The sequence below is a fragment of the Xylocopa sonorina genome, chromosome 2 (genome assembly GCF_050948175.1).
Source record: "Xylocopa sonorina isolate GNS202 chromosome 2, iyXylSono1_principal, whole genome shotgun sequence".
Lineage (NCBI taxonomy): Eukaryota > Metazoa > Arthropoda > Insecta > Hymenoptera > Apidae > Xylocopa > Xylocopa sonorina.
The window spans coordinates 12,154,554-12,170,901 of record NC_135194.1 but is presented as its reverse complement, the minus strand read 5'-3'; the positions used below and the strand labels follow the sequence as shown (position 1 = coordinate 12,170,901).

Genomic DNA, 16,348 nt, shown 5'->3' with positions numbered 1-16,348 from the left:
TCCGTGGTGCCACTGTGTGGGTGCACCACGCTCTCGCAACCGCTAACGGTCGTCGAGCGTCTCTCTTTCCCTCTCGATGGAGAGAAGTGGCTCGAGACTTCTTCGAGCGATGAATCGTTCTTCTGTGAACGGTTCCTGTCGGACCTATCCCGTTATCCATTGTTGACAGAATCGTTATCGAACGTGCACGCTCTAGCGCGGGGCTGTTCATGAGTATTCAGATCAGAGGACCTGGCCGGAGCGCACCGTCCTCGGTGTTTATGCGAGTAACGGGGCGAGTGGTTGCACTTGGAATGCAATTGAAAGCGGAGCGGATGACGGATGGCTCGCTGATGGGGTAGGGTTGGGTCGAGGAGGATTGGAAGAATCGACGGGCCCGCGAGACGGATGAACGAAAGTGATTCGCAGAGAAGTCGCGCATTTGCGTTTCTTTGGCGGACATGGTTTTTAAGCATATCGGTCTTGGAGTCTGTTCCCTGCAGTGGCTGGTGCAGATACGACTGGTTCTAATTAAATTATTCAGAATAAAAATAAAGAGAATTAGGGTATCGCGCGTCTTATCGCTTATTTATAACTAGGTATTAAACTTTCGAGTAGACGATAAAGGCACAGGGTACACGTAGATTCAACGGCTGACCACATCCTGCGATTAGTGAAATATGCCCACCGCCGCGTTGTCGAACGCCAGTTCGGTGCGAAAATCATAACGGAGCGCAGTTTAGAGGTATCGACGTTGCTCGCTGAAAATGAACTCGTACGATAACGATCATTTGAAATTGATAACGTCCATCGAAAATGACGACGCGGAGACTGCCGCGAGAATTTTCACGGAGAGATTCAACAGAAAATTCTTGGAGCCGCTGGGTGTCCTTCGCGTAACCGCTGTTCAGCTGGCTGCTTGGCAAGGAAGGATCGACCTACTGGAACTGTTCTACGAAAATGGCGCCGACATCGACGTGACGGACAAGATCGGTAGATGCGCCTTGTTTCACGCGGCGCATCGTGGAAATTGCGAAGTGGTCAATTGGCTATTGGAGCACGGAGCGTGCACGCAGAACCGTGTCGGTATCGATTCTTGTTCGAAGAAGGTGCCCGAGTCATCTTCGAGGATGTCTTTCATCGGTCGCGATGTTGGTAATTTCGATTGATCGAGATTTCGTTCGTAAAATAGTCGTCTTAAGAGGATCGTTTCTTCAGTTGCCGACGCCAGAATGTTGGGGCAGGTCTCCATTGCATCAGGCGGTGAAGAACAACCATTCGGAGGTGGTGAAGATTCTGGTGAACGCTGGCGCTGACGTGAACGCTCGAGACGAGCGTGGAATCACACCTTTGCTTCTGGCAGGTTCCGCGGTTGCTCGAGAGGATTGCAACGAGATGTCGAAATTCAACGACATCGTGGACGTTCTCGTTTCAGCGAAGGCTTCGACCAATGTCGTTCACCCTGACACAGGTACTGCGAAATAAATGTTAGACAATCCAGATCTGAGTAAACTGAGATAGTTGAAATCGTTTCAAGGAACGAACATTTGAAGAGAGTGAAGGGTTCTGGTTAAGTTCTTGTTAAATAACAGGTACCACGGTATTGCATACCGCGGCAATGCTAGGAAGTCCATCAGCGACGAAAAAGTTGCTGAACGGCGGTGCGTGGCCTCTTTACCGGTGTAAAAGCACCGGAAGCACTCCTCTTCACCTAGCCGCCAGCACGGATAGCCCAGAGATACTTTCGATCCTTCTAGAGAGCATACCTTCTGGCCAGGTCGACGTCCGAGATAACGTAACACTTTTCCATCTTCTAAATTTAACTCCTCCTCGCAAAGATCGTTCAACTGTTCCACTTTTTCCCCCTCGACGCGTAGATCAATCGAACACCGTTGCACAGAGCTTCCTACCAGGGCCACCGCGAATGCGTTCAAATCCTGATCGACCACGGCGGCAACTTGGCCGCGGAGACGACCACAGGCGTCACCGTGATCGACGCCATATTCGCTCACACGGCAAGACCAGTGCTGTTCCTCAACCATATTCTGGACTCCCGTGTCAGGATAAACTCGCTGGACAAACATTCCCAGGTAGAAAGAGGCAACGTAGCTAGTCTTGTCGTTTAACCATGTTTCCCAACGTTCTCTGGCTTTCGCCGGTTCTCATGTGCTCAAGATCGTCGTGGACTTCGACGTGCTGACGCCAAAAGGGGAGCTGCAAATGGGAGTAGTTACGTCCCTCATCGCGGCTGCCTCGGACGTGGAACAATTGACGATACTGCAACATCCGCTGGTGGAAACGTTCCTCTGGCTGAAGTGGTCCAGGCTGAGAGTGTTCTTCTTTAGTCTCGTCTTCGTCCACGCCCTCCTGGTCCTTTCTCTGTCTGGCTACTCCATAGCGATACTGCAGCACGAGGCTGACGGCGCGTCCCTGTTGCGGAGGGTCCTCGTTTCCTGTTCGTGCGTCCTCCTCTTTCACACGGTGGCCCAAGTGTTGATGGTGCCTAGGTTCGTCTTTTTAATCGCCACGTAGCTGTTCCTCTATCGCGCTATCGTTCATTGGAAACGTGCTCGATTTTCAGGTACTATCTGAGACAGTTCGAGACTTGGCTGTCACTCGCGTGCACGACGATATCAATGGCCGTTTCAGTGGTCGGCCGTGGTTACGCATGGGAAATGACGACTTCGACGAGGGGGAAAGAATTAAACGCGGCTCGACACCCCCCTCAGTGGGTGTTGCATTCCATCAGCCTGGCGATTCTACTTGTGTGGATGCAAATGATGCTGTTGGTCGGACGTTTGCCGATGTGCGGATATTACGCGCTCGTGTTCTCCACGGTGCTGAAGAACATTCTGAAGGTCAGCGCGGCGTAATCAACCGTGCGTGTAATGATCGCTGCGCCACGGCTCGACCCCGTCGCGATCGAACCACGGGAAAGGGAAAGTAACGAGGAAACCCCCCCGCTCGTCGGAGGAACTCCCAATTTTGCTCGTTAAAGCGCGTCGAGCCGTGCGGTTTTATAAACGGGCGCGAATGAAAAGCAGACACGCTCGACACCGCTAAGAAGAGACGACGTTTTACCAGGAGAAACGTTAACCCTGATTTAATACCGACCAACGGAGGGTACTTTCTCCCTTGAATCCCTGGCCGCGCGATGGAAGTACCGCGTTTAATCGGAACGAAAGGCGCAAGAGAGCGACGAGCTCTCCTCCCTTCGACGAATATCGTTAGAAATGAAAAGCGAAAGGGGTGGAATGGAAGGTTCTAAATGTCTGGTCGGTGATACGGCTCCCATCAGGGCCCACTTGGCTACCCCCACTCCCCTCTAGACCGCTCGATTTCTCTCTCTCTCTTTATCGCGATTATAACAACGTGCATCTGGGGCTTTTTATTTCCTTTCAGGTTCTCCTAGCGTTCGTCTGCCTGATTGTCGGATTCGCGTTCAGCTTCGCCGTTTTGTTCCACGGGAACGACCAGTTTCGCAATTCCTGGAGGGCCGTCGTGAAGACCGTGGTAATGATGATGGGTGAGTACGAGTACGGGGCTCTGTTCTCGGACGAGAAGAATGAGAGTTCGTTCCTACCAGCCACGAGCAGGGTCGTGTTCCTCGCTTTCGTCATGCTCGCTAGTATCGTCCTGATGAACCTGATGATCGGCCTCGCGGTCAATGACATCCAAGGCCTCGAGAAAGAGGTACGAACCGCCGATACTCTCGCTCGTTCATCCCACCTTTTCTCTGCCCGTACGTTTCGCCACGAAAACGTTCCCTCGTAAAGTAATCCGTTAGCAATCCTATCCGATGAAATTCACGATTATTCCACGCGACGTGTACTCTTCTTCGAGACTCTGACTATAACAGCTACTACGTAACCGCGTGAATTCAGGGCCACATTCGCCAATTGCTGAAGCAGGCCGAGTTCGTGGGCCATTTAGAAAGGCTGACATCACACGAAATCTTTCGGGGCAATTGGCTACATCCTTGGTTGGCCGAGCGGCTGAACTCGAGGCGCAGCATTCCCACAAAAATTACGTTCAACTATCACGAACGTTATTTCCGTGAATCATCCCAGGGTGTCCCTGCGCGGCTCAAGGAGGCGTTGTTCCAGCTTGCATCCAAGTATCACCGCGATTACGGAAGGTGAGGCAAATCGTCGGCGCAACGGGCTGATGAAAGTTTCACCGCGCGTTTTCGGTCGACCGCGACCACTTCGCGCGTTTAATTAATAACGCCGCCGTAACGATACGAAGTTGAAGCGGCTTAAAGACAGCGGACTTTTTTCAGGCCCGCAGCCAGTAACAAGCGAGAAAACAACGACGACGGCGGTAACGTGGAATTAAAGACGTTGCTGGAGGAGGTGTCGTTGCAATTAAAGGGGCTTTATTATCCGAGTGCTGGACGAATGCTTCCGAAGCCTGTTAATGTGCGCAATCAAAGAAGAAGTATCAATTTCTGAAGAAATATACCTATTTACCTTCGTCAGCATTTGTATATTAAACAATTGATTATAAATATTCAGAGTATGTCTGATTGTTTTATATGTAAACGATTGCGTTTCATTTGTTGCCAGATTTTGTGTAATTAATAATTTTACGAAATAGTGCCTGTGTGGCAAGTGTGACTGAATTTGCATGATCGCGCTAAACGTCGATACGGTGGGTATTCGCATTATCAACCTAGCATGGCGATGATCTCATTAGATATCGATCCTGGCATAGATGTCTCTGCGATACCTTTTTAGATTTTCAAAGCTAAGCTTGAATCGCGCACGGATAGTATCGTCGATTATTATAAGTACATAAATATCTGTTTATAAAAATACCCTTTGAAATATACGATTTGGAACAACTACACGAACGTCGGATGGAAATCTCTCGTTTCGCATTCGATATTTATCGCGTTTGCTTAAATTTCCATGGAATTTTCAAATATTCTCAAGTGACAGCTGTTACGAGCGGTCGAATAAGCAATAAAAGCAATTAATACGATTATATTTTACAACAATTAATTACGTTTATGGTAGCATGCGAACTCCGCGTTGTATTTCAATTGATACGGTAACGAAATAGAATTTTATTGAAAGTACGCTCGATATCGCTATGTCAACTCTCGTTAATAATTCGCTATAGATGTGCAATAATACGATGAAAACGTCTACGCGCATTTTTCGATGCGATTCCACGTTTCTAAATGACTTTTCGCGATATTACATCGAATATATTACGAATCAAAGTAACAGGTACGATTCGCCGATCATTTCAAATAGTTGCGGAAGCGCGGGAGAAGATGGTAGTTGGACGCGAAGTATGAAAGCGGAGGGACGTACGAACTAGCGCTCGTGTAGTCAACTGAATATCTTTCATCCCAAATCTAAGTTTCTCGTCAAGTATGTATGAACTTTACATGCGTTTCAACTTACGATATTTCTTGAACGTTATCAGCACGATTTTAATCGCTTCGTCGATGATTCTTACGACTGCATCGTATTGTAGGTTATACGCACTAACGTTCAAATTCCAGTGGTTCTCCCTCCATTCGACCCTTCCAGTGACACTTTATTTTCTTTATTTTCCAGCCAATTTCTCTCTCAGCCAGTCTGTAACTACTCAAGAATGTGCACTGATTCATGCGATGCAATTAATAAGTCCTGGGTAAGTTCGTGCGAGCCGCGTAATCGCAATTCGTTGATAAGGATTTACGCGATCGGTAGCAACACGTGAACACGAACGTGTTCGTCGCACGAGGAATAATTAACGCGAAGCCTGACAAAGGTAGGCGCAGTGATTCTGACATTTGAGGTTATTAACATTGACATCATGTTTTTCTAACCTTACTTAAAAAGAATAATTAATTGCTCTCTCATGAAAATTGTTCTTCATATTTAAGCATGCAACTTGAAGTTGGCTGTCATGCATTTCTATATCGAAATTACTTCGTGAAGTTGTCTGCCATGTTTGAACAAGTTAAATGGTGAAGTTACGTACTTTAAGTATCCGATTAGGTTGTAAGCTGTTTGCAGAATTAAAAATATAGAAATATAGGTGAGTAGCTCTTTATCGTTTAAAAATATTAGAGTCGATTTAAAGGAACTTTTTAAATATTGGGTATACTTAAAAGGCCACTCTCTCCTAAGCATACGATATAGTCATAAGATTGCGCGATTTCCTTTTCAGATTTTAATTAAATTCGGAAATTGGATAGGACAGTGGCAGGAGCATACATTACCATAAATTATCGTCCACCCATGGCTATAAAGAAATCACGCACGCACCTGCCTGAACGATCGTAACCAGCCTGGAGAAGAAACGCATTTTGCGGTTGCTGAAGCGAGTATGGCTTTCGAGAAAAGCGGTATCGAACGTGAAACCGTTTCGATAAATTCCACGCTTCCATCGAGAGCAAAAAAAAGAACAAAAAGGTGTCATCGGTGCTGGACAAAAAGGTTACCTTAACAGATAATTTATACCGTAGACCATGGAATGCGCGTGCACGATCGGAAAAAAATTCACAAACGAGTTTCCCCTATTCGAAAACGATCTCTAGGCAGAGCGGATAGCATAGAAGAATTTACGCCTCGCATGAAGTCATTCACCATCGACGGCTGTCGGAAACTCGCCGGTGCTCGTCTTCAATTAGGATAAATTATAGTTTCCAAGGTTGGAGGTTCTACATCCCGCAGCGTGCAAATTCAATGTGCAACACGATGTTCTCCTTCCTGACACTGGATTAATTAACTAACAAGAAGTTGGGTGGTAGATGTAATCGAAATTGCTTCACCTAGATAGCCAATGATAAAAACCTGGTTAATTACGAGCGGAGGCGAAAAGCGAAGACGAACAACCGACGTATCCATCGGACAATCGTGGCTGAAAGAGGTAACCGTGCGGTAAAGAGTACGAAAAGACAGACGACAAACGAGACGATCGCGCGAATGGAACTTAATAGAAGATAAACGTTTTGCTTATTTTTTTTTTCTTTTTCGTTGCGATACGCGTTGCGTGCCTGCGTTTATGAGAGTGTACGTGTGGTAGGTGGTAGCAGTAAGGGTGGAGGATCGTAGACGGAGGTTTCTGGCGACGAAATACTGCACGCAGGAGCAGCGGTAGCGGTGGCGGTGGCGGATCTGGCGGTGGGAGCAGCAACGGCGGCGGTGGCGACGGCGATGGTGGCGGCGGTGGCGTCGACGAAGACGGTGCTAGGAGTTCGGGTGACTCCGCTCGGATTCGGGTGGGGTCGGTTCGCCGCCTTGCCTGCCATGACTGGCCGGCCGTGGCCTCGCGGGGGGCGAGGATGGGGGGAGGTGGCACGTCGGCGAGGGAAGCCGCGGCGGTGAATCCGGCGTCGTGATTGGTTGTCGCGTGGGAGAGCCGCCCGCCCGAGCTCACCGTGACCGGCAGTCGGCACCGAGCATCCAGGCAGAGCACATCGAGCCATCGGAATCGGGGCGAGATACGGAAACACGCACCTCGGGACTTAAACCCACGGGCACGATGGCCGTCCGGCGCGTGCACCGTCAACAACAACAACAACAACAACAACAACATCATCAACAACAGCAACGTCGTCACCGTCGTCGTGGTGCCGTACTGGTCGTTACGCGTGTTCTTCGTGTTTACCTGCGCACGGAATCGAAGCAGCAGCAGCAAGATCGCGCGCTAGCTAAAGCATCGTGGCCACCATCGTGCGGATACGTGGCGCGCGGACTATGCGCCTGGTGCACGCAATAAGAAACGAAAGAAATAGAGAGAGAGAGAAAGAGAGAGAGAAAGAAAAACCGTATATATGTATATATATATGTGTATATATACATATATACTTGCACGCACGCACGCACACGACGACGAAGCACGGAAAGTTGCTGGCAGCGCGCGCGCTAAATACGACATATATATATACACACACAGACGTCGCACGGGGTACGGTGGCCACTCTACATACAACTCAACCTACATCACACACGTTCCACCCGTTTCACCTCTTCCTTGTCCCCTCGTTCCAGCGCCCGTGTATATCGTACCTCCTTTCCCTCCTCCCTTGTGTGTGCGCCGGCCTTCCCACGCGGTCCTCGTATCTTCGCCGAGATTACGTTTCGGTTAATACGCGAGGAAACGCGCGTCGGCCGTTAAACCTTCGGCTCGTTGCCGGCCGTTTTCTCTCTTTCGTGTCTCGTGTCTCGTGGTCATCGTGGTTTCTCGTCGTCGAAGCGTAATCACGATACAAGGTACATCGTTCTTTGTGTTCACTGACTTGGTGGTGCGTTGAAACGTGCGTTCGTCCCCACGGTCAACGGCGACTCGTTTTTATTTTACACGTATACGCGTACACGGTGCAACGTGTGACCACGTTCTGTGCTCTCTTCTTTTCTTCGACTGGAAAAGATACCGGGGTAAATAGTGTGCGTTTAATAGAAAAGAAGCCTGACCTCCTCCGTCGACGACGACGGTGGCGACGGTGGTGGTAGCGAAGGTGACGGTGACGGTGAACCTCTGTGCTCTGTGCTGTCGTCCGTTTCGTTTCTACGTTCGTTCAGTGTGAGACAGATAGCCGAGAGCAGAAGAAGAAGAAGAAGAGGAAGAAGTGTCTGCCCGCGTCCGTGCTCGTTCTTTCGTCGTCGTACAGTCTCGCGCGCGCGTCACACGGGAGGAGCACGCATCATCTATACGAGAGGCAAAGAAAAGATAAAGATAGATAGAGAAAGAAAGAGAGAGAGAGAGAGAAAGGAAGAGCCAGTGGTGTTGTTCCCGACGGATCGTCGACCGATCGGTTACAAGAAGAGTAGCTGCCGAGTCGCGTCCTCCTCCTCTGGTTTTCTTTGGCCCCCGTCGTGCCGCGGAGTTTACTTACCACGGAATTCGAAATTCCCGCGTACCGGCCCGCCTAACCTCTCGTTAATCCGCGGCTCGAGGCGGACACACTTCTCGTGTTAAGTCGCCGGACGACGAGGACAGGAAAGACGGTGGCCGGCCAGCAATAATGCCGCACGTGAGCAGCAGCGGCGGCGGTGACGATCTCGGCAGCGAAGACGAGGTCAAGGTCTTCAAGGATGAGGGCGAGGACGAGAAGAGGTCCTCCGAGAACCTCACCGAGGAGAAAAGTTCCCTCATCGACCTCACGGAGTCCGAGGTGCGTCGAAGTCGCGACCGACTGACTACATAAGATCGCACGTCCACGAGGAACGACAAATCTAGAAAAATAGTATATATACAGTGCTGGACAAAAGTATTGGCACAGCATGATTGTTATGATAAAAATGCTTATAACTATGAAACAAATTGTTAAAAAGGAAAAATTTGTTTACACGTTTATTTATTTATTATTCTAGATTATTATTTAACAGAAACAGTAATATAAATAAAGTGATATGCGAAATAATAACAAAAACATATTTATTGAGCGTTTTAAGCATGGACAAAAGTATTGGCACAAATGATTGAAAGTACTTAGAAATTAAAAATTAATATTTGGTTGGCCCTCCATTCCTCATGATAACTTCCTTCAATCGTTTTGGCATTGAAGTTACCAATTTTTTTGTAAAATCCGGCTCTATATTGTTCCATTCTTGTAAAATAATAGCTTTTAATTGGTTTTTGTTTGTTATATTATATTTTCTAATTTTTTTTTCTAATTCATTCCAAACATGTTCGATGGGATTCATGTCTGGACTCTGGGGTGGGGTATTTAATGTATGTGCGGTATTGTAAACGATCCATTGTCGTACAATATAGGCAGTATGTTTTGGATCATGGTCTTGTTGAAAATAAAAATCACGCGGGAGATTTAATTTATTAGCACTTTTAAATAAATTTTCCTTTAATATATTTAAATATACATATTTGTCCATAATCTCATCTATGAATACTAATTCGCCAACCCCAGACGCTGCAATGGAACCCCATACCATGACTCCACCTCCTCCATGTTTCACAGTGGCTTGTAAATGTTGTGGATCCATTTCCGTATTTGGCTTTCTCCAAACTAATACTCTGCCATCTGATTTAAATATATTAAATTTAGTTTCATCTGAAAATAATACGTTATTCCAGAATGTGGGATCCTTTTTTATAAATTCTTTTGCAAATTCTTTTCTCATCTTCCGATTCTTCTTGGATATGTATGGTTTCCTTCTTGCGACACACGCAGAATATCCCGCATCTTTTAACACTCTCCGTATAGTTTTCGAACTTACTTCTTTTTTATTTTCTTCATTTAACTTTGCTCTAAGTTGTGATGAGTTTAATTTACAATTTATTTTCACTTCCTTTACAATTTTCCGTTTTTCTCTAACTGTTAACTTTGAGGGACGTCCACTTCGATTCCTACTTTTGAAATCTGATTGATTCTCAAATCGTTTTACGACACTTCTAATAGTGAATCGACTTCTATTAACACTTTTTGCTATTTCACTATAAGATTTTCGCATTTTGTGCAAATTTAATATTATTTTTCTCTCTTCACTTGTAGTTTCTTTCCCTCTTCTTGACATTGTTGCTTGTTATATTTCCTATGTTGCTAATCGACTGAACTTAAGGATGACTGTTAGAAAAAATGACTATCAGGGAATCCCCTACCTATACCATCAAGTGACAATCGGATTTTTTTCGGAGAGATACAACTACACTAAATTTTGTATAATGTGCCAATACTTTTGTCCATGCTTAAAACGCTCAATAAATATGTTTTTGTTATTATTTCGCATATCACTTTATTTATATTACTGTTTCTGTTAAATAATAATCTAGAATAATAAATAAATAAACGTGTAAACAAATTTTTCCTTTTTAACAATTTGTTTCATAGTTATAAGCATTTTTATCATAACAATCATGCTGTGCCAATACTTTTGTCCAGCACTGTATGTATACGTACCATATACATATATCGGTTGCATACATACGGTGTTAATCCCTTTACGTTTCACGGTAGAGTTTGAAACGTGACAAGACACGCGACGTCGCGTCGCGTCGCGTCCGTTTCTACCCTCTTTCTCCTTGTCGATCGTCGTGTGTTACGTGCAAATACGTATCGGACAACGTCCGCAGTCTTCTTCTTCTTTGATCCACCCACTCGATCGTGACAGCCTAAGGACGTCGCCATTAAGTGCATGCGTGTGTTTGCAGGAAAAGGGCTCGCTCGCCGGTGGAAGTTACGCGACGACGGGCAAGACGTCCGCGAGATCCGATCTCAGCCCTGTTTTCGGTGAGTTTCCACGTTCTCTTTTTTTACGCTAGCTTTAAGACGCCTACCGTCGATTCTGAGCGGAGACCGCGTGGCTCTCCTTCAGAAATCACCGATACGAAACGGTGAACATAGGGAAAGAATAACGCGAGTTTCGCTCGCACGGAATTAGGAAGCTGATACGTTCGCCGACTAAAAGCACGGCAGTTTTGCAAGTGAGCGAATTACCATGCAAATTTATCCAATAAGATGGAAATGTATTCCGAGCAGCTGTTGCAATGGTACGTTTGTACTAAAAATTGTTTTTTTTCGTACAACACGAGCGCGTGCACGGCCAGAAGAGAATCGCGATTCAGACAGACGAAATTCCAAGTGCCCCCTCGTTCGATTCGAACCGATACGGCGACACCCGTGAAAACCGGCAGCAGTGGTTTCGTTTTCGATCGCGTTTTGTTCGTACGATTAATCGAGACGATTACGTAATCAATTGGATGCGTGAAAAATTGGTCGATCGTCAGTAGGGACGAGAAGATTGATCGTGAACGCGACACGGTCGAAAGTCGTGGGTTATTCGTCCCGTCGGACGTTTATCGCGGCTCGTTCACTCTCACTACCTCCCGCCTCTTTCTATCCCTCTCTCGCCTATGAAATCTGATAACGTGTTATGATATTTTATGCGTGTCGTGGGGGCAGGGCCTGATTCATATAAATTAACGTCATTGTATGCGGTTATCTTACGATCTGGTAACGTAATCTACTCGTGGCAAATCGCTTTTATGTCCTAATGATAATTTAGACGCCTCGCGGACGGGCCCGACGCCCGTTCGCCGTTACGTTCAATCGAAACCTTTCCGCGGCGCGCGTTCCACCCGCGATTATTAACAATCTAGCCCGCGTTCCCGATCGCCGAACGAGATTATCGGGCCCGACATCGTATTATCGTTTATTGCACCCGATTCGCTTAAAAACGCAAACTCTCCGCGGGCGTCTGTCTCTGATTCCCGTTTGGCGCGTTTCCCAATGAAAGCACAGCGCGCACGCATTTACCCGGATCATCTGCTCCCGTTAAACACGCGTGTCCTGTAACGTTAGATCATTTATTGCGCGGGCCCGCTACGATCCTCCTCTGCGAACACGGAAAATTCTGTTAGAACGTTATCGCGTACATTTTCGATAACAGCAGCCTGGCAACGTCGACTATTAATTCACTAATCGATACCTCGATTCTGCATTTCTGTCGTTCGATTCTCATATATTATGAATCGCGGGTACGACATTTTTTGTTGTCACGTATCATCGTTACGATTACCAGTGACAAAAATGTCCGTCGATGCTCGCGAAGGGATTTAATTACTCGCTGGAGGATAAAGGAGAGAGAGAGACAGCGAATTCGTAAGAATCGACGTGTACTCACCTCTTTATTTGATCGATGATCGCACCGAACTGTCCGCTTCTCGACGTCGCCCGCGAAACTCCCCAATTACGTGGACGCACATGCGTCGAAACGTTCGGAGTCGATTCCACGAATTTCGTTCGCCGCTCGGTCGCTTCGTCCTTGCTTTCATTCATCGTGTTATATGACAGAAAGCCGCCTCGTGAACAACGTAAGATATCTATCTCTCCAGTAGAAAAAACTTGTGAATTACCGATACGTGGCTTTTTTCTGCAATAACAGAATGGGTCTTTATCTTTCTGAGAACGAACTCGCCCAGTAGCCGTTTTTTGCTGTGACACGCGATACCGTTCTCTCTCCGCAGCGTTTCCAAGAAAGGCGACGCTCCGATTTACGTGGAAACGGCGCTAAGCATCGCTGGACGCGTATCGTTCGCTGGACGCGTATCGTTCGCCGAAAATTTCGGAGCCGTTTATCGACGTTAAAGGGCACAACGTCCCCCCTTGTTGCTTTTAAACACGACCACCTAGGAACCGTGTTGTCGCTCCTGGATCTCGTTTCGAGTCGAAACATCGACGAGAACACACGTCTCGATCGTTCAACGGAATTAAAAGCGAGACGAAAGTCGCTGGTTCGAATTACCATGGAATCGTAGTGCTTAAACAAATTGTACTTTATACCATTTGGTTTACGTTTCAGTTTCGTTGTGTAAATCTAATTGGTCGATTAAACGACAGCATTTTTCGCTACGATTTTCGCAATCGCTTAGTGGAAGGTTTTAGTGTCGCGAGAAGTTAGCGCGAAGTTGAGATCGAAGAGGTCTTAATGGAAAGTGCGTTCCCTCTTACTAAGAGAAAGGTGATCGTAAATTTGTTGCCAAGCATTCCGTCTAATTGTACGTCGATTTTACGATTCGAGCAATTAAGCGGAGTTTCTTACTTTGCGTTGCGGACCAAGCTGGAATTAATCATCGCGGTTGTAAAACGGTAGCGCGGTGGTGGTAGTTAGCGATTAACGCAAGAGTTTCCCCGTGAGTCACGGCGGTGTTGCAGAGATTTTAATAAGCTCGTCGATTCCGTTCCTCGATCGGCTCCGTCCTCCACGTTGCTAGACGCGACGTCGCGCTCTGGCCACGCTGTATCGCGGACAGAGGGCGCAGAGGGTGAAAAGTAATCGCAAGAGCCGAAAGTAATCGGGCGTCGAACGAGATGGGGCGGCGTGGCGGGCGTAGCAGCGGGCGAAATCGAATTGGCGTTGGTTAAAAGCGAAAAGGGTTTTCGGCGAGAAACCGCGGGCAAAGTTAATCCCAATTTGCCGGGGGAAATTGACCGAAGTTTACGGAACGCTATTATTCTCGCGACAGGTTTGAAACAAATTGTGACTCGTTAGCAAAACGGCTGGGCGAGCGGTACACACGACGGTACGCGGGCGCTGGATATATCCCTCGTCTGGGGGCTTTGTCATTGACAAATCGATGTCGTGTGACACACCGTGCAGGCTGTCACCGGGTTGCCAAAACATTTTAACGAGTTACGCGTCTGGTCCCGTCTACCTTACCTGACGTTTCCGTGAGCCGAACACCGTGTACGCGATCAAAGGATTGCGGGAAAGTCGCTTCGAATCTTTCGCGATGCTTCTTTCGCTGCTCGTTCTTTTTTTTACACCTCTCTGTGTTCGTTCGGTTCCATCGACCCTCCGCAAACGTCGTTTACAGACGAGTTACCTGGATCATGCGAATCTCACCTGGTTCGCTCGTTATTTTTAGACTACGGATGACATTATGCAATGCAAATTGATATTTCTATAGACACGTGAAACACTAACGAGTGAAACGCGTGCGGATTCTTTTTTAAATATCCACGATTTCCAGCCGTTGCACCCACGTCGTTTTATGGTTATATCGTTGCGCTACCGGAAAGCGATCTACTCGCGGCGATTATTAGTTCGTACTGCTAATGTTCGAGAAAAAAGCGTAGCGGCAATTATCGTTAAACTCTACGAGTTCTCTAAACAGGTTTCGGCAGGCTAATTGATAGAGTCCCTGCAAACATCGCTCTCGCGATCGCGTTTAATGAACAGCTAACCTAAATGAATTAGTTTCAATACGAATCGTGTTACATTAATCGTCGAACTGCGTTAACACAGCGTCGGTAACAAGTAAGGATACATCGTCAACGTTCTTCTTTCTCAGCCTCGATTCATAATCGTCGAAATTCCTCGTTCCCCTCCTCCATCCATGCAAATTGTGCCGCCCCAAGCGCGCGTCGTTACCCAGACAACTGTGACAAATTACTTTTTCCTCCTTTTTTTCCCCTCCTCCTCCCTCTCGCGCCGTCTTCGATCAATTTGTCCAGCGAGACGCCACTGCTCGAGGTCCCAGATAATCTCCGCGCGATAACGATTAATCGGCCGAGACGGCGATTATATTGACCGGCGGTTTATCGATGGTCAGTTGTCAGTTTAAGACGAGTTATCGTAGGATCTCGGTAATCGTTTGTTTGTCACGCGCCAGACGAACGCGATTGCACGAGGGTGGTAAAACGATCATTTATCGCTGGCTGGCCGTTGTTAGGCCTGCCCGGAACCCTGTCCGCAGAGGTGGCGATAGTTTTCGCGAAAATTACTCGCTGTCAAATCGGATATCGCCGCGGCGATAGTGGCCCCCGCGCTCGAGCGCAATAATATTTTAATCGCACCGCTGATTTACACGCTGCTGCTATCCTACCGAGCAATAAAGGGTAATTACTTGGAACGGTGTTTTAAATTGTTGCGGTAGCAGCATCGTTCGATTTATCGCTCGACCATATACATCGAATCTTGGGTGGATACGTTTTTTTTCTGCTGGCAAAGTTGAAGATTTCATTTGCACCCTTGGCATTGATTTAGTGGCGGCTAGAAAATTCGTGTTCTCGCGATTTTGTTAGATCGCATTAGAACTTGGAGTTTGGGATGCTGTTTGTTAAATGGTGACGAAGGAATGTCGATAGTATCGTTACTACTGGACACGAGGAATTCGATTCTGTATAATGTTGTTTAGAAGCAGGCGATAGACACTCGATGTGGTAGGTTTAGACGGAATTAGGGGGAGGTTAGTAACACTGGTGGCCCAAGAAAGCGATCTCGCGCGGTACCGTTTATTTTCTTTGACCAACTAATAAAGCATTCGTGCGGAACAAGTGTAAACGAATCCGTGGAGTGTTAAATTATTGTAATTTATCTTGTCTGAACGACGGCGGCGGCGGGCCGTGTGCCCACGACACGAAAATCACTTTCTACGGCGTACAATTACGTAGGGAATAACGCGTTCGTATCAGGATTCGTTGCACCCGCGACGTGAGCGCGATGGGGAGGAAGAGGGTGGGACGCGCAAAATATTACGTCGGGACCCGTCGTAATCGCTTAAGTGGTTAATTATGGTGCTTCAAGGATGGCTAGAGGAGCCCAAGGTGGGATTAATCTTGGCATCAATTACTTCGCTCTGGACCCCTGCCGTTTTTTCCGCCTCCCTTACCCTCCCTCTTCCCGCGTCTTTTTTCTTATTCACGTCGAAAACTAGTTTTCCGCCAGTAGGCTCGCTGCCTTCTGTATGGTGCGTGATGCGTCGGTTACTTTTTTCCCATTCATTAGACGTAGTTACTTACAACGACTTCCTCTACGTGGAAAGGTGTGTGTCCGGTTTTTGCAACCCTCGTTAACTCGTTCCATCCTATCTCTCTTTTTCTTTTTTTCCCTCTCCATTCTTAACACGTAGCAGCAGCAAGCGTTCTTGTAATTTCGGAGTCGAAGATTCGTTTCGTCCTGCG

The 16,348-nt window shown here is 47.2% G+C and overlaps 2 protein-coding genes across 4 annotated transcripts in view; both read left to right on the top strand.

The window, feature by feature from the left end:
* Positions 1-746: 746 nt before the first annotated feature.
* LOC143432778 (transient receptor potential cation channel subfamily A member 1 homolog) lies at positions 747-4,501 on the top strand. Of its 2 annotated transcripts, none has more exons than XR_013103060.1 (9): positions 747-1,130; positions 1,198-1,450; positions 1,572-1,774; positions 1,857-2,069; positions 2,155-2,486; positions 2,561-2,837; positions 3,382-3,505; positions 3,864-4,117; positions 4,262-4,400. XR_013103060.1 is itself a non-coding variant. In XM_076909668.1 (9 exons), the coding sequence occupies exons 1-9, from the start codon at positions 747-749 to the stop codon at positions 4,431-4,433; spliced, it is 2,379 nt and encodes a 792-aa protein (XP_076765783.1). In that variant the 3' UTR covers positions 4,434-4,501. The 2 variants fall into 2 exon arrangements, 1 of the variants encoding a protein (XP_076765783.1); XM_076909668.1 differs by having other exon boundaries at positions 3,382-3,672; positions 4,262-4,501.
* Positions 4,502-8,380: 3,879 nt separating this feature from the next.
* The window catches only part of LOC143432904 (protein pangolin, isoforms A/H/I/S), a 212,554-nt gene continuing 204,586 nt past the window's right edge, over positions 8,381-16,348 (top strand). Inside the window, exons 1-2 of one of the 2 annotated variants that reach the window (XM_076909883.1) lie at positions 8,381-9,100; positions 11,095-11,173. In XM_076909883.1, coding sequence (XP_076765998.1) covers positions 8,951-9,100; positions 11,095-11,173 — 229 coding nt within the window. In that variant the 5' untranslated portion in view covers positions 8,381-8,950. The remainder of the gene's footprint in view (positions 9,101-11,094; positions 11,174-16,348) is intronic. The other variant, XM_076909884.1, reaches the window with a different exon arrangement.

Bases quoted from the DNA above. Each gene is read 5' to 3' on its own strand.
- LOC143432778 (XM_076909668.1), top strand. From the start codon at position 747: ATGAACTCGTACGATAACGATCATTTGAAATTGATAACGTCCATCGAA. The intron at 1,131-1,197 runs GTTGGTAATTTC...TCGTTTCTTCAG, and splicing joins TGTCTTTCATCGGTCGCGAT to TTGCCGACGCCAGAATGTTG. The intron at 1,451-1,571 runs GTACTGCGAAAT...GTTAAATAACAG, and splicing joins TGTCGTTCACCCTGACACAG to GTACCACGGTATTGCATACC.